At 34.1% G+C, this 25,065-nt stretch overlaps 3 protein-coding genes across 3 annotated transcripts in view; 1 reads left to right on the top strand and 2 right to left on the bottom strand.

Annotated features, from left to right (window-relative positions):
• LOC136808687 (intermembrane lipid transfer protein VPS13A-like) overlaps positions 1 to 8,618 on the bottom strand; it is an 87,595-nt gene extending 78,977 nt beyond the window's left edge. Inside the window, exons 1-2 of the mRNA XM_067065229.1 lie at positions 8,438 to 8,618; positions 6,358 to 6,401 (exon numbers count right to left, since the gene is read on the bottom strand). Coding sequence (XP_066921330.1) covers positions 6,358 to 6,401; positions 8,438 to 8,537 — 144 coding nt within the window. The 5' untranslated portion in view covers positions 8,538 to 8,618. The remainder of the gene's footprint in view (positions 1 to 6,357; positions 6,402 to 8,437) is intronic.
• Positions 1,001 to 5,869, top strand: LOC136808690 (uncharacterized). Its single transcript, XM_067065231.1, has 4 exons — positions 1,001 to 1,350; positions 3,542 to 3,626; positions 4,507 to 4,713; positions 5,498 to 5,869. The coding sequence occupies exons 1-4, from the start codon at positions 1,039 to 1,041 to the stop codon at positions 5,791 to 5,793; spliced, it is 900 nt and encodes a 299-aa protein (XP_066921332.1). The 5' UTR covers positions 1,001 to 1,038; the 3' UTR covers positions 5,794 to 5,869.
• Positions 8,619 to 22,330: 13,712 nt separating the features above from the next.
• Positions 22,331 to 24,811, bottom strand: LOC136808686 (general transcription factor IIH subunit 4-like). The gene has a single exon (XM_067065228.1). It carries the CDS (start codon positions 24,761 to 24,763, stop codon positions 23,390 to 23,392), a length of 1,374 nt encoding a protein of 457 aa, XP_066921329.1. The 5' UTR covers positions 24,764 to 24,811; the 3' UTR covers positions 22,331 to 23,389.
• Positions 24,812 to 25,065: the final 254 nt, after the last annotated feature.

Here is a 25,065-nt window from a genome sequence, read left to right as displayed (position 1 = left end):
AAAAAACAAGCAAAATTACAATGATTATACAATGGCAAATCAATTTGGAATATATCATATTATATATTATATTAAAAGTTATATTGTAAAAATAATTTGTTTTTATCTGTTTTTAAATCGTCAAAACCTCAATAAACGAATCTCAATATAACGAATGGTATTGTTTTTGCTAAAAACTAGGACGATTTTATTCTCGATCGATTAATTAGAGTGAATAGAAAGATCCAAAATGATATTGCCTTTTAGCCTTTGGTTATCTCTTCAACGAAAAGAGGAGCGTTTATCATGTAGTTACACCTGTTTATTAAAAGGGAATATTGCGTCGGTTTTGATACACAGATTTTACTTATTTAAGAAGAAAACTACACGCAAACTTTCATTTGTTTTTTTAACCATGGTTCGAAAAAAAATTCGCGGAATGAGGCTCGCAATTTTCACACAAAAATTCTGAGCTCTATTTTAGACGGCCGACTTTATGCCCTGCCTATTCTAATTGTTTGAGTAGGCTAAAAGTGGGCACAAAGTTGGCAGTTAAAATCTTTGCTCGGAAAAGATTGAAAGAAGACATTGCATTGACGTCAAAAAAGGGCAATGCATTGACTTTAGACAGCCAACAATCTGCCCACTTTAATTCACAATTAGAATAGGCAGGGCGAAAAGTGGGCCGTCTAAACTAGAGCTGAAAGCGTTACTCGATATTCTGTCTATTGGGCAAAGACTCTCTAAAAAGAGTAACGCCTCAATACCAACATCACATCCATGATCTGTATAGAAACATCGAATAAATGATATTCTTACCCGTGGCGTTCTAAATCTATAGGCCTAGCAAGCGTGTAGCGACTTCGATTTTACGGGGGATCAACTTTTCGAAGTCGTTGAATTTTGATGCAATTAGAAAAATGTAACGCGAAGAATATAGTAGAAAAAAATTGATTTTTTTTTGTTTCTGTCTTATCATTAGTTGAGAAAATTTTAAACATTTCTTCCGATAATTGATAGGGAAAACATCAAGAAAACATCATTTAAAAGAGCTTTTAAATGACGAAGATGCATATTCAAATGGTGCTGAAGTGGTTCACGATTCTTCTGTTGTTTCTAAACAAAGATTCTGATTGCAGTGAGCTGTATGAGAAAACAGAACAGTTGCAATTTCACTTGAAGATGGGGAAGATTGCAAAAGGGAGCATCTCGCTTGTTCAATGTTTGTTGATGTGTAGTGTACACGAATGTGATGTGGTGGGGTATTTACCCCTGGTCGAAGCATGTATTTTGTACGAAGAAAGCAAACAAATGATGATATTTGATGAAGACGATGGAATAGATTTATACGTCCCAAGAAAAATGCAAAAGGTAAATTATTTCAGTCTGTAGGCCAATTTGTCGTTTTATGGGTGTGATAGTCGGCCATTAACGTGCAACATCCCCAGTTGGGCCCTTGTACACTTGCCTGAAAATGACTTCATTGGGCCCGACAGGACTGCGAAATCCTTGACGCAGCCTGGTGTAACTAATCTAAACTTTCCAGATGTTGATAATTTTCCGACATCCAGAGCTTTAGCGTATCGGAAGAAAATTTCAACATCTGTTGTCAGATAAGGGTTTGAGTAGCCCTAAACTGATACTTCTTTTTTCATGCAATTGAAGAGTTATTGTGGTATCTTATCCATTTTCTCAGTTTCCTACCGTAGATAAATTTTATATCAAAATCACCATATATGACTAAAAATAACAAATGCAATAATATAGCTAGGGGGGGTCCAAAATTATGAGTTTAACCATCTTTTTTAAATTAATTTTTCATGCTGATTCCGAATTTGAAATCCGTTTTTCTATATCTCTTACCCCTGGGCGGCTACCGGAGACCCTTTTTTCGGAAAACCGCCAAAAACCGCTAAAAGTAATTTTTTTGAAATTTTCCATATTTATGAATAGCTTTCTAGTGATGTGATATCTTTTTTAAATCAGTTTTTCATGCTGATTACGAATCTGAAATTCATTTTGTCATAGCCGTCACCCTTGGCCTGGTATAGGAGGCTGTTTTTTTACTAAAATCTTCGAATCCAAGGAAAATTTATTATTTGAAAATTTTTGGACATTCAAAAGTTGATATTGGCTTTAACAAGCCGTATATCATTGTTTGAAAGGTTAAGTTACAATGAAAATCATAGGGATATATAGACCTTATTATACCAAATAGATAGAATCTAAAAATCCCACATTCGAATAGTTGTTTATTGAACCAATCGAAAGGCACTATTGTTTTATCCATCCCTTAAATACTTGCTTGAATAGATTTGAAGAAGTAAGGGTAATGCTTTTTACAAATAAACCAGACCTTAAGCTGTTGATTTAATTACAATATTATTGGTGTCAATTATTAAGGACTTCCACAAAATATGACTATCTGTTCAAACAAGGGTTCTTTGAGAAGTTAATTAGAAAAAAGTTTTGAGAAATTAAATTATCTTGTGAACTTCTAAGTAGTAAATCGCCCCTCCTTTCCAGGGAGATAACCATGTAAATGCTTTCATATTGGTCCATCATTTGTTTGGAAGTTACTTTTTAGGAATAGGTTATATTTCTTAAACATTGGTATCTTTCAATAGATTCACTATAAACCTGTTCTTATATGACTTGTTTGAATTAAAATTATTTGAAAAATTCCATATATCAGCTATCTGTATAACCAAGTGATTTTAATTTTAACTCACCCCTTAAATGATTAAGGCTTCTTACAAACAATTATCAACTTTTCAATGTTCAATTGATTTAGGGAATCATTGTATTTGAAAGGATTTCACTAGCTCAAGATATTTTAAACGAGATTCTAAGCAGGTTGAATTTTGCTTCATGACTAGTTGAGCAGATAAATTCATAGCAGACAAAGGGTTAGCTCATTGGATAAAGATAAAATACTCAAGACACCCTATGACGATGAATGTATAACATTAGCCAAGTGTCAAAAAGCCACAGAAGAACTAAAAGCTTAGAAATATCCTTTCAATAATATCGATCTTTTCACATTTTCTGCAATATTTTCTGAATAAGGAACCTCATGTAGCCGACCCCGTAGCAGGCCATAGGTAGGAGATATGCAAAAACTGATTTGAAATTCGAAATCAGCATGAAAATCTGATCTAAAACAAGTTGTTATCGTTATATTTTTCATTCAAAGTTCATTCAAATTCAAACATTTTCGAATTATAAATTTTCCTTGGATTCGAAGATTTTAGTAAAAAAACAGCCTCCTATACCAGGCCAAGAGTGACGGCTATGACAAAATGAATTTCAGATTCGGAATCAGCATGAAAAACTGATTTAAAAAAGATATCACATCACTAGAAAGCTATTCAAAATGGAAAATTTCAAAAAAATTGATTTTTAGCGGTTTTGGGCGGTTTTCCGAAAAAAGGGTCTCTGGTAGCCGCCCAGGCTTTTAAGTTCTTATTCACTAATTCTTAATGGAGTGAATTTTTTTATCCGTCTAAAAATATGAAAGAGACTGGCTTCTGATGTATTTCATATGCTTTCTACCTTCTAGTTTAAAGCAACAAGAACATTTAAAGCAAAGACGATGAGTTGTGTAGACCAATATCATATTGGTGGAAATTGTTCAGTTATCATAGGTGAAGTTTCATAGTTACTAGTCCCCCTCTTAGGTAGGAACCCCCCCCCCCCCTCTAGGTAATACATTTGAAAATTCAGACCCCTCATGGGGTTCTAAATCTACAGTCTACTAAAATCTACATTTTCATTGTTCTTTTCAAAATATTCTTTGTGACGTGTACGTGTGTTAAAAATTGAAAAGAGAATCAATTCTCGCCACATCTACCACCGTGTAAAGGCCGCTCTCCACTTGCACGCGCTTCAATCGCGTATTTTCGAGCAAAGCTTCCACGCTATTGGTCAAAAGAAAAATGAAGCAACTCCATTGGCGCGATCTGACGTAACGGTTGAAAAAAGTTAAAATGTGTTCAACTTTTTTTTCCAGCGCGCGCTACATTTTTATGACGTAATCTTTTTTCCAAGCAAAAAAGATTGAAGTCAAAAAGTACGATCACAGCGCGCGCAAGTGGAAACCGGCCTTAAGACACAATGTTCCATTACATGTGTAAGAAACAAGCTCCTGAATTTCCAAAACTAGATCAAGGTTGATGTTTGTTTATCTTCCTAAATATAGGGTGGAACTAGTGGTAGAAACAATGATTTTACTTTAATCATCTTTGATATTCCGTTCTTCTTGCACACCATGTATGTTAACTTGGTTCTTCGTACACCAATTTTTGTATATATAATGGTCATACTAATTTGCTTAATTTTGAAAGAGCTGTGTGAATTTAAGGCCTTTAAAATAACGGACCAAAATACAATGGCGATTGATATTCCTCAACATCGGGGATACAAATTTTTTCTGGAATAGCCCAATTGTGGTTGCAATACCGAAAATAAACTCCAAACAGATATAGTACATTCTGAACCAAGCTGTTCCATCATTTCTTAAAACAGATCCAAAGGTGATCTTAGACGAAACATGCAAAGAAGCTGATCCCAACAGACCAATTGCCATCTTCCAAGTGATTAATGGTAATTTTCTTTGGAGATGCCATAACGTCAACACATTAAGTGCTGATCACCTGTTTTATGTCAATGGAAGTGATTATGATGAATCTATGAATTATAGATTGCTTACATTGATTGATAATCATCCTTACTGTAAGTAGTGGGTATTGTTTGACTATCATCGCCGTACAATGAAAATAATTTCTAATTTGTATGTCTTATATTACCAAAGCACATTAATCTTTCAACTATTGGACTTGAGTCAAACTTGATCAACTCGAACCTCTAAGATGACTTTTCCAAAGGATGTTGACACAGTTTTCGGTTTTAATGAACTGAATTTTTCCCCAGCTAAAATAAACTGTGATAGTTTGTAGAAAGGGTGAGCCCCCCCCCCCCAAGTTAAATTCACCCCGCCCCCCCCCAAAGTTAAATTCCCCCCCCCCCTTTTGTAATGAAACCTTATCCCCCTTTTTTACAGAAAATCTGAACTCGCTCTATGCGCTAAAAAATATAGCTAGTGTGTTTTTAGCATGATGTACATTTTTGTGCTTTGTTGGTACATATTTTTACTTTAAAACATACTGTAGCCATTTGTATGTGATAAAATTGACCAAAAATCTCCAACCCTGGCTTCTTATTTGATCCCACCCTACATTCCCATCGCCTTCAATTTTTCTTGGCAAATCTTGGTACCCCCCCCCCCCCCCTCCTGCTACAAATTGAAATCCCTCTATAAAGAGAAGGGAGTGCAATCTATGGTTAGGTACACGTTTTTATAAGAACATCCTATATTTTCAAAGCCTTCGAATGTTCTTAACTTTTTGAATTTTAAATTATTAATATAAAAATATGATCTGAAGATGTTCTTAATTTGACCATTTTGGGAGCAGCCATTATTGAATCTAAATTCTAAACAATACTATTTTCTTTTCAGACAAAGACTCGCACTTCATTCTCTCTGTTTTGATCAGCTGTACAATGAAGTGTACGAAAATCGGCCGAACCTGTCAACCAACCTTCACTGCCAATTCCATCTATCCTTTCTACAAAGCTGGAAAGATTTGCAACAATAACAAGATTGATGTAACTCACGATGGTGCTAGTTTTTGGCATATAGACGCAGAACCTTTGGTATCTCCTGATCAATGTAAAGGTTTCATCAATGTTGAAGCTTTTAGTTGTGAATCTACTGCTCCTCCTGGTGAAGACAGATTGTGCAGGTGTACTTGATAGAACTACACTACCATTAGAATGAGATCATCATGTTTTATTGCATATTTTCAAACATTCAAAAAGAAAGCAAACTCATCAGTGTAATGGGCCTTTCCAGAATTCTTCCATACCCCTCCCCCCTGTTGAGGATATCCATTTTTCAAGTTCCACAGCCCTCTGGATGTCTGGCCAAAAATAAAGACCGCTGGATTTCCTGGATGTCCAAGTGGATAGAAGGGTCGAGAATGTCCACACATTTTGTCCTCCACCCCCTGGATATCCATATATTTTGTCCTGTACCCCTTGTATATCCATACATTTTGTCCTGTATCCCCTGGATATCCATATATTTTGTCCTGTATCCCCTGGATATCCATATATTTTGTCCTGTACCCCCTGGAAATCCATACATTTTGTCCTGTATCCCCTGGATATCCTCACCCTCTAATAACGTCCTATTCCCTTAATATGCAGATAGCATTGAACCCCTTGATGTCCGATATCCTTAAAAGAGGGGACACAGACTATTTCTGGAAAAGCCTATGTTTAAGCAATAATAACTATTATGAATAAAATTCTTACCAGAGCTGTATCTTTCAGTTCAAGTTCTGTCAGGACAACATTTCCTGGAAAGATAAAAAAAAGAAATAGTAATAAGATTAATACTCATAACATTTATCAGACTTATTCCCGTCCTACTGTGTGGAAATACTGTACATGAATAGTCCCGATTGAAAATATACTCTAGATTTCATCCTCAGAAGAGCCTTACTTTACCCAAACCCCCTTGAATTTGTTAGCTTTAAATAGGATTTAAAATTCCCACCCATTAAAATAACATATCATAAGTACAGGGCTTTTAAGAGTGTTTCTAGGTTCACTTTATCAAATCACTTTCCTCGTAACTTTTAAAAGTGTTTGTAAGATTACTTTTATTGAATCGCCTTCTTCGTAACTTTTACGAGTGTTTCTAAGATTACTTTTATCAGATCGCTTTCTTCGTAACTTTTTACTGCTTTTTAGAGTGTTTCTAAGATCACCTTTATGGAATCACTTTTTTCATAACTTTTACGAGCGTTTCTAAGATTACTTTTATTAAATCGCCTTCTTAAAGTCTGTCCAGATATAATTGGCAGTGGAAATAAGAATGCCTGTAACTTTTTATAGTCAAATACAATTATGAAATTTTTTTTTGCTTGTTTTAGAGAATCAAAAGCGCTATATTTGAATGTATTTTTGGTTGAAAAATTCGCGATTTTTAGCGGTTAAATTTGCGATTGTAAAAATTGAGCTTTTTTTCTACTTATGCTATAACGTTCATTTTTACACCAGTGGTAGTTCAACCTTAGGTTAAGAAGTTTGTTAAATTTCAAGGCAAACAAAAGAGTCCTTCGGAAGATATGGGACCCGAAATACCCCTTGGTAGCACTTTTCTATGAAATATCAAATCTCCAACTTATTACTAAAAACGGGGGTTATGTTATCTTTTTTGAACAGTTCAATTAAAAGTTGGAAAATGTTAAGTGATGGTGCATTGGTATTATTGGTATCATTGATTATTTCGAAACGAAGTGAAATCATATGCAATATAATTGTTTTTATTGAAAGGATAAGCATGAACTTATATTGCCTTTGTTATTTTTAAGTCATTAAAGAACTTTGCTAATTCCCAAAACACTAAACACAGTTTGGCTATGAGGTCATTAAAGAGATTGTAAAATGTGTTATGATCGAAAAACTGTTTCATCAATCATATCACTACCCCCGTTTTAGTAATAAGTTGGAGATTTGATATTTCACAGAAAAGTGCTACCAAGGGGTATTTCGGGTCCTATATCTTCCGAAGGACTCTTTTGTTTGCCTTGAAATTTAACAAACTTCTTAACCTAAGGTTGAACTACCACTGGTGTAAAAATGAACGTTATAGCATAAGTAGAAAAAAAGCTCAATTTTTACAATCGCAAATTAAACCGCTAAAAATCGCGAATTTTTCAAACAAAAATACATCTAAATATAGCGCTTTTGATTCTCTAAAACAAGCAAAAAAAAATTTCATAATTATATTTGACTATAAAAAGTTACAGGCATTCTTGTTTCCACTGCCAATTATATCTGGACAGACTTTAGTAACTTTTACGAGTGTTTCTAAGACCACATTTATGGAATCACTTTTTTCATAACTTTTTAGAGTATTTCTAACAAGATTACTTTTATCAAATCGCTTTCTTCGTAACTTTTACGAGTGTTTCTAAGATTACTTTTATTAAATAGCCTTTTCGTAACTTTTACGAGTGTTTCTAATTTTCACTTTTATAAACTTACCACTTTCTCTATTATTGTATGAACGAGTTGTTCCAAGGTCACTCTTATCTCTGCATATTAGCTTTCTAACTAACTTTTAAACGATATCCTCTTATTGAGGTTAGAAAATATATCCTGCTAGTTGAAAAATTATGGCGACTGAATAACTGAGAGGATTTTGAGTCTGACCGACTGGATTTGATTTCACTCGGACATAATGTCCGAGTGACCAAAAATATTTATTTGCAGCCCTGCAAGTAATATTCTAAATAATGAATAAAGGCGATTTCAACACTGAAATGCAGTATCTATAAATATCTGCAAAGCACTAGGATAAAAATAAGAAGATAAATTTTCTTACCTCCCCAAATGCCAATCTTCAATTGAGAAGCATCAAGATTTTTCACATATTGACCCAGATACTTGTTCAAGAGGTCAGCAACCAAAGATTCAAATACCATTTTTTGTTTGTTATTTTATTGTCAGTCAATCATTTTAATTTTAATTGCAGATCTGCAAAAGTACAAGAGAAAAAAAGATCTGAAAGGAAAACGTTATAATTTCGAATAACTGAAAAAAATAAAATAGACTTGAACCTTTAGACTTCAGACAGACATTGTTTAGCGTTTTAACGTTATGATTGTTGATAGAATTTGAAAACATTATTTACATTCGATCAAATGATTTAGTCTTGTGTCTTGAACATTTGTTTTATAAACAAACAAACATTATCTTGAGAGCCTTAGAAACCAAACTGGGAAGATAACGCAACATAATCTGATCTGTACTATCAAAAAAACCCTAGTAGTGTAGTAAAACAAAATTGAAGGTATAACGATATCAATCAAGATAAATCTTTGGAATAGCTCTGAATTTTGTTGGTGTGGTCTTGTACCACATACTCATTAACCAATTAGAAGATTATAATGACCTTCTTGTTATTATTTAATCACAAAACCAGATTGAGATATCAAATCAATCACTCTTTTTTGGAGAATCACTTATCTCACAAAGCTATTAACATATGAATATTTTGAGCCTTGATAAAAGATACACGATTCTATGATTCAAACTTACACTTGGCACATTGAAAAAAACTTCCAAAAATATCTTGATTTATATACCTTTAAATTTTTTTCATGCAAACATCTTTAATCTCACCACTTGAATGAGTCCAAAACGTTCAGCAATGTGTTGGTGATTTCTCTTACGTGAAAGGACTAAATATTGAGATTCAAAATCTCCAAAAAATTATTCTAACATGGTTCTTAACTTAAATCCTTCCCATACGAAAATTTTTGATAACCTTTTAAGAAATATGAATTGACATCTGTGGTGAAAATTTTGGCAAATGCCAATTAAATAGTTTTTTATTAGTTTTTTTCACTTTGATTAATTTTTGCTAAACTTTTGTGAGGCACCCAAGGGACATCTATATTTGGGGCACAGGATCAATTTTGTGTCATATATACCTGCTGATATCATGTATTTTAAAAAATTGCCTTTTTTTGCCTAAATCAGCCCTATGTTACTTGGAAAATGATACTGACTTTAAATTTTGATATCAAGCTTGTAACCAAAATTTCAAAAATCAGTTGAGCGATTATGCTGAAAGTAGGGTAGGGCGTCAACAGTCATTTTTGGGGCAAAGTCAGAAAATTCAAGATGTAGTGTTTTTTTATGAAAATTTAACCTATTGTGAGGCATTCTGCGCAATTTTTAAGGTCAGAAGTTCAAAATTGGCCGAACCCCCCTGGGGGTACTGATTCGCACTACAGGCAAAAATTGGAAAAAATGGCATTTTCTGGCCTTTTCAGGCCTGTAAATATGTTAAAACTATTGCAAATCTTATTTTTTTCACTTGCTGTACTAAATTTTATGAAGAAACAACAAAATAATCATATTGGATTGAAAATTGTGCCCTTTAGAGCCCTAAAAGAGCCGTTTTAAGCCAATTTTGGGTAGCAGAATGCTTTTTAAGGCCAATTTTGCAAGCTCATAAACTTTAAACTTATCGATTCACATGCCTCAAATTTTCAGAGATGGAAGTCTTCAATAAAGTCTTTAAGCAAAATGAATTTCAAGTTTTTAACTTTTTTCAAAAAATCATAATGGCGTCTTCAAAAATTGCTTTTTAGCAACAAAAAATCATATTTCTCAAAAAATAGCATTTTTTAAGGCAAGCTTCTACAAACTGAGTTTAAATACTGACTGAAATTATTTTTGCAGTGATAGTATACTGGAGATACTCCAGGGAAATCAAAATCATTTGGGTCTGGGATGGGTCTATGTCCGCCATTATGGAAATAAAATCCCTGCCAAGAGCCATTTTTCAGGCCAAAAACCCAAATTTGGACTGAAAAAATCTCTAAAATGTCAATAGACATGGATCCAAATTTTCTTGCAGTGATAGTATTCTGGAAATACTACAGGAAAATCAAAGTCATCTGGGCTTGGGATTTGGGTATATCCACCATTTTGGAATTGAAATTCCTGCTAAAACGCAATATTTCAATCAAAAATCCAATTTTTGACTCAAAAAATCTTAAAAATGGCAATAGACATGAACCTAAAATCTTTTTGCAGTGATTGTCTTCTGGAAATACTCCAGGGAAATCAAAATTGTTTGGGTTTAGGATTTGGGTATATCCGCCATTATGGAATTGAAATAGGTGTTAAAACTGGCTAAAATACAACGTTTCAAGCAAAAACCCCGTTTTTGAATAAAAATTGCTCTAAAATGACAATAGACATGGACCCAAATTTTTTTGCAGTGATAGTCTTCTGGAAATACTCCAGGGAAATCAAAATTGTTTGGGTTTAGGATTTGGGTATATCCGCCATTATGGAATTGAAATATGTGTTAAAACTGGCTAAATTGCAACATTTCAAGCAAAAATATTATATTGACTTAAAAACTGCTCTAATATGGCAATAGACATGAACCTAAAATATTTTTGCAGTGATAGTGTTCTGTAAAGACTCTAAGGGTAAAAACTATTCAGGTATAACATGCTTCTGGGACCGCATTTTTTAAACTGAAGCCAGTTTTAAAATGTATATAATATTTCAAGCTAAAATTCAATCTTTTTTTGACGGAACAAGTCTTGAAAATGGAAATGTAAGTGGGCTATAAAGAATTGTTGAGTGAAATGGGATTTTTTAAATAATATATTTCAACTAGTATTTCTAAATTAAAGGATTGTAAATTCACATTCTTTGCTTAATATAATATACAAAATATTTAGTCAATTATGATGTATCGGATGGAAATATGTAGCATTTTAACAGAGATTTCATTTCCATAAGGGTGGATGTAAACAAATCTCAGACTGAAATGATTTTGTTTTTCCAGGAATATTCACAGAATACTATCACTTCAAGAAAATTTGGGTCCATGTCTATTGTCATTTTAGAGCAATTTTTATTCAAAAACGGGGTTTTTGCTTGAAACGTTGTATTTTAGCCAGTTTTAACACATATTTCAATTTCATAATGGCAGATATACCCAAAATCTAAACCCAAACAATTTTGATTTCCCTGGAGTATTTCCAGAAGACTATCACTGCAAAAAGATTTTAGGTTCATGTCTATTGCCATTTTTAAGATTTTTTGAGTCAAAAATTGGATTGTTGATTGAAATATTGCGTTTTAGCAGGAATTTCAATTCCAAAATGGTGGATATACCCAAATCCCAAGCCCAGATGACTTTGATTTTCCTGTAGTATTTCCAGAATACTATCACTGCAAGAAAATTTGGACTCATGTCTATTGACATTTTAGAGATTTTTTCAGTCCAAATTTGAGTTTTTGGCCTGAAAAATGGCTATTAGCAGGGATTTTATTTCCATAATGACGGACATAGACCCATCCCAGACCCAAATGATTTTGATTTCCCTGGAGTATCTCCAGTATACTATCACTGCAAAAAAAATTTCAGTCAGCATTTAAACTCAGTTTGTAGAAGCTTGCCTTAAAAAATGCTATTTTTTGAGAAATATGATTTTTTTTTGCTAAAAAGCGATTTTTGAAGACGCCATTATGATTTTTTGAAAAAAGTTAAAAACTTGAAATTCATTTTGCTTAAAGACTTTATTGAAGACTTCCATCTCTGAAAATTTCAGGCATGTGAATCGATCAGTTTAAAGTTTATGAGCTTGCAAAAATTGGCTTTTTAAAAAGCATTTTGCTACCCAAAATTGGCTTTTTTAAAAACGGCTCTCTTTTAGGGCTCTAATGGGCACAATTTTCAATCCAATATGATTATTTTGTTGTTTCTTCATAAAATTTAGTACAGCAAGTGAAAAAAATAAGATTTGCAATAGTTTTGACATATTTACAGGCCTGAAAAGGCCAGAAAATGCCATTTTTTCCAATTTTTGCCTGTAGTGCGAATCAGTACCCCCAGGGGGGTTCGGCCAATTTTGAACTTCTGACCTTAAAAATTGCGCAGAATGCCTCACAATAGGTTAAATTTTCATAAAAAAACACTACATCTTGAATTTTCTGACTTTGACATTTGACGCCCCACCCTACTGAAAGTGAGCATTTTAGATAACAACAGACCAGTCTGTAAAATACCAACCATCCACGTGACTAAACCTGAATCTTGCACACTGTCTTAGATATAGTCAATATCTACCACTAGGAAAATTTTCAAGTCAAAAGCTCCAATATTTCCAGAGTTCTGGAAGGGGGCAATTTGTATTTTACAGACCCATCTGGAAAGTACCACACTAGGTTTATTGGGCGTAAACCCAGGTTTACGAGGCGGAAACCTAGGTTTTAAAGCATAAACCTGAGTTTATGAAGCACAATTTTTGTGTATATGGGCTTCCATATTTTTCTCTCTGGAAAGTTCCCACGTGCGTTTGCGTAGGGTAAAATGGTGAAATGCGAAAATCCATTTTGGCAAAATCTTTTTGAAAAATGACCCTACAAGATTTGACTATATCTTTTTATTCCATGAAGCAATTACTTTCAAATAAAAAATATATTGACAATGAATGAATAAGCTTTCTAGAAATCCAAACATAAATTGCATAGTTTTTACCAAAAAATAACACTTTAGGATCAGAAACAGTCAAAAACCAGCTTTTTCCAATTTTCATCAAGTTACAGGAATTAATTCCTTGTTTGTATTGATCTGAAATTTTCAGTAGGTGTGGCTAACATGGTTGCCTTGCTCATATCAGGGGGGCCCGGGACGGGGGTAAGAGAATTAAAGTTTCTAAGTAAAATCTTAATTATCACATGAAAAAATTTCCTTGTGAACTGACACAGAAATAATTTTCATTCTAAAACAAGATGGCGGCGAGAAAAGCAAGTCTTTTGCTTTGGACAAAAGGTTGTAAAACTCTGGTTGATTTTAAAGTTTTATCTTATCTTAACTAATTTTCTTTAATTAGTAAGGGCTTCTTCAGTGTTTGGGGAAGGTAAGTCTAAAAACGTAGTAGTCGTTTAAGAAAATGGCTAATATTTTTAGAATCTTCCTTACAATCTAGTTTTTATATTTATAAAAAGTAGATTGCTGACGTGTGGAAAGGAATTTCGACATGACTGATCCTTTTGTTTTGATAATAACATCAAAGCGGGAACTAATTTTTTTCTCGTTTTTTTTCTTTCCTTTTTCTTTCTTATAAGTTCACGCTTTCTCTCACTAATTTCAAAGCGTGGTTAGCTCAAGCGGTTAGATCATCTGTCTCATATGCGTGGGGATCAATCCAATTTTTTCAAGTCACTTGATTTCTTTTTGTGATTCTCTCATCACTTCAATTTTGTACAGTATCACATTTTCATTACAGTGAAGAGATATCGACCTGTTATGTAATATTAATTGCTATTTACGCGTTCAATTTGAATCTATGATCTGTTCCCTCCTAGTGAGGAGTTTAATACTCTTATAACAACCGTATTTTACTGAAATTCAAATAATGACCACGCAAGAAAGATAAGCAAATGATTGGATCAAGTGCCAAACATTTTGACCCGGAAATCAATCATTATTCTGCCTTTAAAGTATAAAATGAGAAGTTCAATGATTCTGAAAGAAGTTATTTGACGATTCTCTTACAAAGGGGGGGTTTTCACTTTTACGGTACAACGGTATTGGGCCTTTTTTCCCCCTGTAAATCGGTATTAATAGAAAAAAACTACGGGATTACGGTATTTAATTTTTTACGGGTATCGGTGATTAGGTAATTAGGCTTCCTTTATTGACAGTATTACGGTATTTGACCCTAATTTTTTGTCGGTATGACGGTATTTAAGACCCCTGAAAACCCCCCTACAAATAATCGCTTGCTCACTCGCTGGCTGAAAGTGAAAGTGAAACTGAAACTGAAACTGTCAGTCAGCAAACACAGGCGCAAACAACTATACCCGTTCTTCTATATCTCAGCCTTGAATAATCGCTTATGGTAATAAAAAAGATTGAAGAAAAAAAAACTTAAAAAAGTTCTTATTAAGTGATGCTATCATAGCTTATCTAAACCTTAGACAGAGAGCGGAGGTAATATAGGCTAGTTACTTGTTTGATTTGATTGACCTTCATTATAAAAGAAAAATAATTAAAAAAATAAAATTGAACAATTGAAAAATTGGACACCCATCAGAATCGAACACAGAGCCCCATGCTTATGAGACAGACGATCTAACCGATTGAGCTAACCACGCTTTTTAAGTGGCAAGGGAAAGCCTGAACTTATAAGAAAGAGAGAAAGGAAAGAAAAAAACGAGAAGAAAATTAATTCCCGCAAACAAGGGAACAAAAGGATCAGTCATGCCGAAATTCCTTTCCACACGTCAGTAATCTACTTTTTATAAATAAAAACTAGATTGTAAGGAAGATAGCTGTTTTCTTAGACGACTATGTTAAAAGTTATTTGTTTTTTGGTGGAAAAAAGTGTTTGAAAAGCAAGTTTTTGTCTTCAATCTTAAATAGATGAAGAAGTATTTCACTGGTGGTTATGATTTTTTTCACAAAACATAGTAAAACCGTGAGAGGTCCTAAATCCGACACCACTGCCTAAATCCGATGGGGTCTTTCAAAGATACAAACTAAAATAAAAACAAACCTTTCGCTGTGGCGCAACGAAGATACCAAAGTGTCAACTAAACTGATAGATTTGATACACTGAACCAATCGAACCAAATAACAATAATTGCTTCTTATAACAAAACATTTTTTATTGCAATATGCACAACGTCATAAATGACAACAGCAGTAACAACATCATAAAAGGTAATGAGATGTTTTGATTTTCCAAAGCTCACGAAAATATAAAAGAGGTCTGTGTACGAGCGTGCTCATTTTGAAACGTTACGTATCAGGCCTGGTTTTAATTACTTTACACTGGCACTTGGCTTGATTGCGGGCCTTCCGCAAATATACATCCGGACTTATGGGTGGTAAAGAGGGCGTTGATAGTTGCCGCCTCATTGATTCGATGTTTGTTATTCAAATTAAGTGCTACCGCATCCGCCCTTTTTTCAACTTCACACCATTTTTGCAATTTAGTCTGTTTGTTTCTTGATGAAAACCAGCTCAAGTTGTTTGGTATTTTTCCCGCACAAGTCACTTTTATTACAAAACTGTTATCGTTTTAAACATGAGAAACTGATCCAGAATAAAAGGTAATTATTTTTACAACCCACACGTTTTGATTACATTAATTGACATCTTGACATTGCAGCTATCTTGTTAGATGTTTTGTTTCGAGAGTTCTAGCAATAGTTTATCGTTCAACTTGGAGAGGGAATGTTTGTAAACATAGAATTTTTTTCATAACAGTTATTTGGGGGGTCGGAATTAGGCAGTGGTGTCGGCTTTAGGACCTCTCATGGAACTATTCAGGAACTGAAACCTTTTTACAGAATCTCAAAAAATCTATTAGTTCTGGAGATTTATTGAAAAGTTTAGACACCGATAGTTCTCGTTTGCATTTCGCGTTCCCAAACCAGCCAAACGCACGTGGGTGTTCCAAAGGCACACAAAAAACGACACTTTTTGGTTCAGACGTTTCTGGGGCACCGGGAGGGTCCTCCTAAGCATTAAAGCAGAAAGTTTGGGCTTCCATAGAAAAAAAGTGTTTTTTTAGCTGCTGTGAAAAACTCTGGTAGGGTGCGCACTCGTCGGGATTTTTTGCAAGGAACGAGGAAGAATTTAAAAAAATGAACTTCAATGCATTAGTACTTACCTTTAAATCATCCAAATCTGTTCATTCCTTTTTTTAAATCAATCAGGAATTATCAGGGAAACAAGTAAAAAAAACTACATCCAGGTATCTATTTTCTTTACAAAGATATTCATGTTTTTCGAGGTCAAGGATGAAGAATGAACGAGGAAGAATTTAAAAAAATGAACTTCAATGCATTAGTACTTACCTTTAAATCATCCAAATCTGTTCATTCCTTTTTTTAAATCAATCAGGAATTATCAGGGAAACAAGTAAAAAAAACTACATCCAGGTATCTATTTTCTTTACAAAGATATTCATGTTTTTCGAGGTCAAGGTGAAAACGCGATTTAGCGCTGACCACGGCACCGGAAAATTCTCGACCCACATTGAAACAAATGGCTGTCGCTATTGAGCTGGTTCATCTTTTGGAATTTCGAAAAATAAGAAGAAATTGCGATTTTTTAACAAGATTGCAGATTTTTTCATTTATAAAGCACCACACACCATCTGAAAGCTGAGGATTTCAGCTTTCTAGCTCTTTCTAGTGGTGAAATTTGTTTTTAGCTATCATTTCCAGCTCATTATAGCGATAAGCTAAAGTTTAACAGTCATCGGGCCGATTTTCAGACCACACCGGCAAAACTCCCCACACCCCGCCGCACGGTAGACTAGATTTCATTCGCCATTTTTGGCGCGATTTTGGTGCTTCCAAAAATTATTTCTTGCTGGCGTAGTGTAAAAGTAAGGAGGCGACTCTTTGAAAAGGCGATTTTTTGTGTTTTGAAAATGGAATAACTTTGGGAATACTTAATCAATTCTAATAAATGACCCCTCATTTTTCTCACAAAGGTAGGATTTTCAAATAAAATTAGTTTGGTTTCTTAAAATTGAGGGGAAGATTTTGGCCTGTCCACCCTATATATAAACTCTGGAAGTTTCGTTGTCCCTTGCTACGCATTACCAAGCCTTGGAGATTGTGGCAGTCAAAGCTGTCTCGAATGACGAATGACGATGCGCTCTCAAACTAGGTTGTAAAAAGCAAAATTGTGAAGCGAGCGAGAAATTGACTATGATCATACGTGGCATAGACCTTTTTCAAATTAAGAGGCTACCCTGTTGAATAATTACGTAGTCCAGCAGAAAAACTGATATAGCCATGCATAATTATTACAATATGCATGATACAAGTAATTATGTATAGTATATGTATCATTGTTTTTATGCTGGTTGTCTATCCAACAAGACATACATTATGATAATAAAAAGACAAGTATCAGTAGCTCACAGACAGGACAGACTCGGAGATGATTCTTTGAATATATCCCACGTTTGTATCAACATTGACCAATTAACTGTTTACCTTACAGGTATAAAACATCGACTCAACTTTTCCTTCCTTCTGCCTGTTTTGCAAAAAATGGCAGCTCATTGTATAGTCGGGTCAACATGGTATATAAAGGTCAGTGGTATAACTCAGTATAAATTTCCGGCTGATTACGCACGGAGCGAGCGTTAGCGAGCGGAGTGCGACTCTTTTGGCAAACGCATGCGCGTAAGCAAAATTTACAAAATTTCAATGATATGCGGGCACTAAAAATTGAAATTCACCTTTTTTTTCGTCTAGCCGCTATCCCGTTGTGTTTAGCCTCTGGAATGTTTCAACTTTGAAAATTTCGTGAAAATTAGCGTTTTTTAAGAAGAAGTCGCTGCAGTGTCAATCTTTCGCAAATTTAAAAACCCACTTTCCCTTGGAAAAAATTGACGTTTTTTGTTTTTTTGGGACCCTTGGGGCATAAGGTACCTGTTGACCGCAAAAATTTCAAAATTCGCGAATTGACCGTTGACAACATTAGGGGTAAAGAGACCCACTGACGTCACAGGTTTGGGAAAAACTTCAAAATGCGATATCTCGAGTTTGAAGAAGAGTGGAGAGGTCGTTGACCCCTCATTTTATCGAGAATTTTATGGGGAATGAGATGAGAGGGTTTGTAAGGCTTGAGTAGGACTTTCAAATTTGGCTGAATTTTTACTCATTTTCAGTTGATGACGTCATAAAAATAGAAAACATGCGATATCTCGAGTTTGAATAAGAGTTGAGAGGTCGTTGACCCCTCATTCTATCGGGAATTTTATGGGGAATAAGATGGAATTGGAAAGGAGTTTGGAAATGGCTAACCCCTATTTGGATCGGAAAATTTATCGAGAATGCAATGAGAGAGGGGTGTTATGAGGCCTTAGGACGACTTTAAACTTGGTTAACATTTGGGTAAGCAGCATGAGAAAATCAAAACAAAACAGCCGAAAAGAACTGAACTCTCTAAATAAATAATGGAAAGCGTAAAAAAAACTATCTTTTGATGAGCTCTTACTCCGTTCTTTCCAAAAAGTCAGTGAAATTAAATCTGATGAAATATAGAGAAATTATTACAAAACTACTCGACACCACACGTGACACGACCCAAAGCAAATAAATTCAGCTTTCGGCACTTTCGTTCGTGAAAACCAAACAGTTTTTTATCAATGCATGCATAAAAACTTGAAATTCTTTAATAAAGTCAAGAATATTTTCCATGACAAAACGAGGGAAATTCAATGTCTTTGATTAAACCAGGTAACGAGGGATTTTTGTAAAAAGTCTCTTGTTTGTGTCTCTCCCAACCTCGTCCCCATGACGATTTGCTTTTTATATAGGATGTAGCAAATCGATTCGAAACAACTATCAAAATTATAAAAAAGTGAAAATCAGGCCCTGGCCCCAATTAGTTTTTGTTGCAAAAATGTTGTTTCAGACCATTCATAGCTTAAACCAGTATATGCATTTTCTCATCTCTATGCATCGAAACAAAAACATCGAAAAGTGTCATCAATCTGATAGAGAAACGCAATAATGAAGAATTTCTCCTCAATCGAAAAAATACAATACATCTTCTTTTTCTGTGTATAGTAATGTATACAGTAATCATTTCACATTTCTAAAAGCTGCTGCATTTATTTTGAAGCTTCTGAATGACAAAGTTTTTCTTTATTTTGATGTGCATAATTTCGAATGTTTTTTTTCGAATCTTAAAATTTAAAAATTCGAATCTAACAAGATTTTCGAACAAAAACATTCGAAATTATCTAGAAACCCGGAAGTTATTTTTCATTTTTTAACTTTGGAATTTTTGCTTTCTTTAGCTTTCCGAGTTATTTTTCATTTTCTAACTCGGGAAATTGTGCTTCCTTTAACTATCCGAGTTATTTTTCTTTTTTTTACTCGGAAATTTTTGCTTCCTTTAACTTTCTGTAAATAAAAATACATAGACTAAATCTCTTAAATTTTATGTTTAATAAAAAGGTTCGCCTCGCTCCTAAAATATTTCTTGTAATTGCACTCAAAGTCATGCGATAACTATTACTTATTGAGTCTTCATTGGTTTGATAATCATCGATAGAATCTATCGGATCAATTAGAAATCGATTTTATTTCAGTGAAGTTAAAAATTTATTACCCTTTTGGTGACGACATTTATTAGGGCCAAAATGACGTCCTTATCACAAGATTCACAGTATTTTGAGTTTTGATCCGTTTTAAGTTGTAATTTTTAGATTTATGGAATTTTTGATTTTCGGAATTTCTTTGGGGTTTGGGATTTTCGGAAAAAGAGTACGATATTCTTTTGAGCAGCGCATTGATAGCCTTCACCTCTTCTTACATAACTAGTGTGGGCTTGAGGCGTCTATTATAGAATCCTTTCGCTTTGCGAACACGAGACTCGTTCTCCGTGCGTAACCCCTTTTACGATTGATTTTCATCAAAGCAATGTTACTTCATAATACGATTATAAGTGATATGAATTACCTTATAAGTTGCTGTTTGGACCGACTAGACAGTGAAAGTGCGATCTTTGAGATCATTTTTACAGCCCGCGATGATTGTTCTGCAAACAAACCTGTAAAATGTCCCCTGCAAATCTAACAAGAGCCGATAGACTGTGAAATTACTGGGGTGGCTAAGAAAAAAAAGAAGTTCACATCACAGGGTTTAATTTGACATTTCAAAAACTCACTCTAGAGTAAGAACTTTTAGAGTAAGAAAGACCCAAAGGGGTTAAAGATAAAACTTTTGAAGTGCAATAAAGCCATTCATTTTCCACCCACCACCACCATTTTCAAGTACTAAAATGTATTGCCAGATAGATCTCGAAAAATATGCCGCGTGAATAAAAACGAAAGTGCTATATATTTCATCCCATCCTCGATCCTAGGGCAAACATTATTGACGTTTTTATTTGGATGTTATATTTGACGAGGTTAAGCCCTGGTCTTGTCTTTTGGATCATGTATGTATATATGTAATGATTTTCAAACATTACTTAATCTTTTCAGCAATAAAAAAAGAAATTAGACTTGGGCTTGGGGTTGAGGCTGATGATTCCGTCCGTCATTCTGAAAGCGATACAAATCTTTTAAAGCTATTCACTTTCCTTCCTTGCTCAATTCACATCGGGATGGGTATTCTCATTGAAATTTCATTCAAATTGAAATGTACAGTTTTAGACCCAAAATTAGATTTTTATATCAAAATAAAGGACTTTTGAAAGAAGCGCAGAGAATATTTTTGTGAATTAATATACGAAGGTTGCTAACGAATCTGGCTCTGCCTGGGTTAAAAATCGAAAAATAAATAACTTAAAAAAATTGAGAGGAGTTTTCCCAATATAGAAAAAAAAACATTTTTATCTATAACGGACAAGAATTTTCAAAACAAGCAGCATAAGGATCTTTAGTTCAAATTTTGCCAATTTTTCTTTGAGCTGATTAAGGGTCCAAATGTTTTACCCAATTATTTACTGCATAGTTACATTCAAGCTTCTTTAAGGTAAAAGCAAATAAGTCACAAAAACAAATTTCTCTTTCAAGGGGATCCCTAAATAATGAAAAACAAAATTTTTTCGAAAAATCCGCGAATTTTGGAAAAGTATTTGGTAAAAACGAGTTTGATTGATAGAGGATTGGATTACCAGTTCAAATTACAAACTATTTACTTGAAAAGCTTTCTAAAATGTGCAGTTGAGAGAAGAGATTTTTGGCGGAAAGAAATTTCGGCGAATTTGGCGAATTGCCTCAAAAATTTGCCAAAATTTCTTCCCGTCAAGTTTAGATCTATAGACCATTCGCCAAAAATTAATTCTCGCCAAATTTAAATTTTTTTAAAAATTCTTTCACATTAGTCTCTACGTCTCCTAAAAAAACCTTTTTTCATCTTTTTAAGCTAAAATATTCAACAAAAAATGGGTCGTTCTCGGATGGATGAATTCTCGCCAAATTTGAAATTTTTTATTAAATCGCCAGCACCAAAATTGGCGAATGGGCGAAAATTTCTTCCCGCAAAAATTTCTACTCTTAAGGTGTAAGGTAATCAGTGCGTCAACAATCTTTTGTAAAGGTTATGAATTTATAGAGGGGGGGCTATTTAGATAGTTTTGAAAAAAGACGGATTGTCATATACAATATGGATAGATCAAACGTTGGTTTTCTTGTTACGTCTAGATATTTCCTCGTCTTTAAATCTGCTTAAATCTACAAAATATATACTTTGATATAAAAACAAGATATAAAACATGTTTCGTGTGAAAAAAATAATTCGAAAAATGTCGAAGCATAATAAAACAGAATCAAGTGTTATAAAAATGAAACGAAACATGTTAAATGAGGATTTTCATTCATAGAAATAGAAATCTCCTGGTCAAACGGATATCCTTTCAAAACCTCGGAGAGAGAAAAAAACACAGGTCTTCATAATTTACCTTTCTGAAAGAAAAATCAGATAGGCTCGAGTTCAAAACATAGAATTTCGAAAACTAGGCAACTCTGATAAGAAAAGAATAATTGTATTTTCCTTCTAAAAATACGTCATTCCATTTTATACAGGGGGTGGACGAGCATTTCCAGAGGATAATGTGAGAAAAATTTCCAATTTCCAAGTTTTTCAATTTTCTAAGGGGGTAAAAAGTTATTCTAAAATTTCCAGGGGTTAAAAGACTGATTTTAGTTCGTCCCTCGCTTTAAGGTACGAAAAAAAGTACTTTGCAAAGTTTGCCATTTTCCAGGGGTTATCCACACATTTTCAACAAAATCTTTTTGACTTGAAAAGGTTCGTCCACCCCCTGTATGGTTTTTTATGGAACGGTTCAATGTTATGTCAGACATCGTTGAAAGTAAACCACAAATCAGTTTAGTATAGGTTCTCTTATCAAAGCTCCTAGCAAATGAAAGAAAATTAGTTTGGAACCATTCTTTAAGATTCACAAGAAAAAACAGATTAAAGGGATTTATAAGTTCGTCTTTTGCATCTGTTATGAGTATGAAAATTTCAATTTTCGAAAACACAGACATAAGGTCTAGATTGTTTACTATCAAATATTCGAAAGAAAACCTGATTTTCATTAAGGGTAACATTTCATCACATAGTTCCTAGAACCAAAACTAGTTAACTCAAACTTAAATGTTCAAAAAAGAAGTTGTTTTATCATATATGTGATAAAACAAGATAATCAAGATTTAAAGACATTTGTTTACCAACCCTCTTTATATAAGAACCAGCAGTGCATCTTTGGGTGGGATCCTTATACCCCTTTGATTTCTTTTGTTATAAGGGATGCAAAAAAGCCTTAAAATCACGTGCGCTTAGCAAGTTTTTGTTGAGGAAATTTTTTGAGGTGGGAATTGTTTTGACGTCATTAAAATTTCAGTGATGGAGGATATTATCGTACGCAAGGTATTACGTTTTTGCTTTTTTGTATAAATTTGGCGAAAAAAGATAATTAAAAAGGGTCACAGCCATAAAAGTTTGAAGTGTTTTTCCGAGTCTGATTTGCCCTCATAACAAAACTATTTCAGGGAAGCGCGCCTAATCTTGCAAAGGTCCGACTGTTTTGACAATTTTTTTAATGGGCAGAGATATTTTTAAAACTCAGCTCTCATTGAAAGAGAGATTTGTTTTTCTCAAAACCTTGATTAGCTTTTATTAAGGTACATGACTAGGTTGTAATAGAGAAAAAAAGAAACAACTAATTCTATAGAAAAATATGAAAACAATAACGAGAAAAAAGCAACATAAGAAATCTAATCATCAACCAACAACAACTCAATTAAGATGGTTTATTTTTCTTCCAGTACCTTTTCACATCATCGTGTCCTTCTTTAGACACGACCATCAAACGTTTCTGACTGTTGGCCCAAAGAAGGTGTTGATTCTCATCAGCATATCTACGTAACATTTCAAAGTCACTTTGCGCCAGGAATTGATTATACAAAACTCCTTCTGTGTAACGTAACCTATCTCTCTCCATCTCCCACAACTTTATTTGATCAGTTATGGTGGGAGGGATGATGGGTGTTCTACTTAACATTTGAGGACGAGCTCTTGTCCTCAGAAAATCAATGATCTGTGAAGCTGATATACCGCATGCTAAGGCCTGTTGCACGCTTTCACGACTCAACGTACCGACAGTGAAGTCTGGAAAACGTGACTTGATGTCTGTGAACAAACTAAGCAATGACACTTGAAGAGCAGATTCGGTGTACGCGTAAACACGATAATTTGTCTCTACTACTAAATAAGATTGTCCTTGTGATATTGTGTTGGTACTGCCAGTCACAGCAGTGCCCAGGTTAATGGCTAATCGAGTCGGGTAATACCTTTTTGATGTACGCTTCCGTTGATGCGCTAATCCAACTTCACGAAGCAATTGTAAAAAATTGAACTGTTCTGCTGTCAAATTTTTGACCGGGTAGTCTTTACCAAGTACAGAGAATCCAGTTTGAAATAAAAACGATAAACATTGCACTAAAACGGCTTTGTCTTTAGAATTCAAATGCTGGACCATGAAATACCAGACTTGGGAAGAAGTATCGAGTAACAAAAACTGAAAGCCAGCGGAAGTAATCGAAGTGTTATTTTCACTTTCATTTAACGTTAACAAACCCGACGAAATCAAAACTTTTGCAACATCAGGACTCACTCCTACATTATTCATTCCTTGTTGTGAGCCAGTCATGTATTGTAATATGCACTCCCATCGCTCTTTGGCATAATTATCTAAATAAGTTACATCTCGAGCATGTCTCTCTTCCACTGCTTTAAGCGGCTCTTCTTCAATTTTCCCTCCACCGCGAACACCTATTCGAAGGTTTTGCTGGAAAAATTTGTTCATTTCAAAATGTACGGAAGGCGACGTAACCCTGTTCCAAATTTGTAATCCACATAATCGATCGACGGCTACTTTGTGGTCATTACGATGCTCTTTCTTGCACCAAGATAAAATGACGTGCTCTGGGAAAGCTTGGTCTGTGAACAATGTTCTCATGACGTAATGTTTTCCAATCTCAGGTAAACCACGGAAGACAGCTAGACAAGTGAATGGGTGGTCATAAAGACCATTGAGAACTTCAGATGACAATGTCAATAGGTAGCCATACAAATCTTTACAGGCTAGTTTCTTTTTCCCAAACGACTCCATCATTATTGTATGATAATTGTATTTGCTTGCTAGAAAAATAACAATATCACAAAATGAGTATTTCGTCGCTGGAAATTAAAATTTTGCTGTTTTGAGAAGATTACAATCTGGCTAGTCTTACCTCATCTATTTCTTTTCAAAATGCTGTAAAGTATTGCAATAATTGTTTTAAAATTTCACCCTTTTGTTCGCTAATTTTATGGACATATATGAAAGCTTTTTTATTCAAAATTTTGCAAAAAAAAATAACAAGAATGTAAAAAAGAAGGACATAAGCTTGGACATAAGGCTATCTATCTTGAAAT

Source organism: Clytia hemisphaerica, unplaced genomic scaffold, assembly GCF_902728285.1.
Source record: "Clytia hemisphaerica strain Z4C2 unplaced genomic scaffold, Clytia hemisphaerica genome assembly, whole genome shotgun sequence".
In the NCBI taxonomy this organism is placed as follows: Eukaryota; Metazoa; Cnidaria; class Hydrozoa; order Leptothecata; family Clytiidae; genus Clytia; species Clytia hemisphaerica.
Note: the sequence above shows the minus strand (reverse complement) of the source record. Positions and strands in the feature narration are given on the sequence as shown.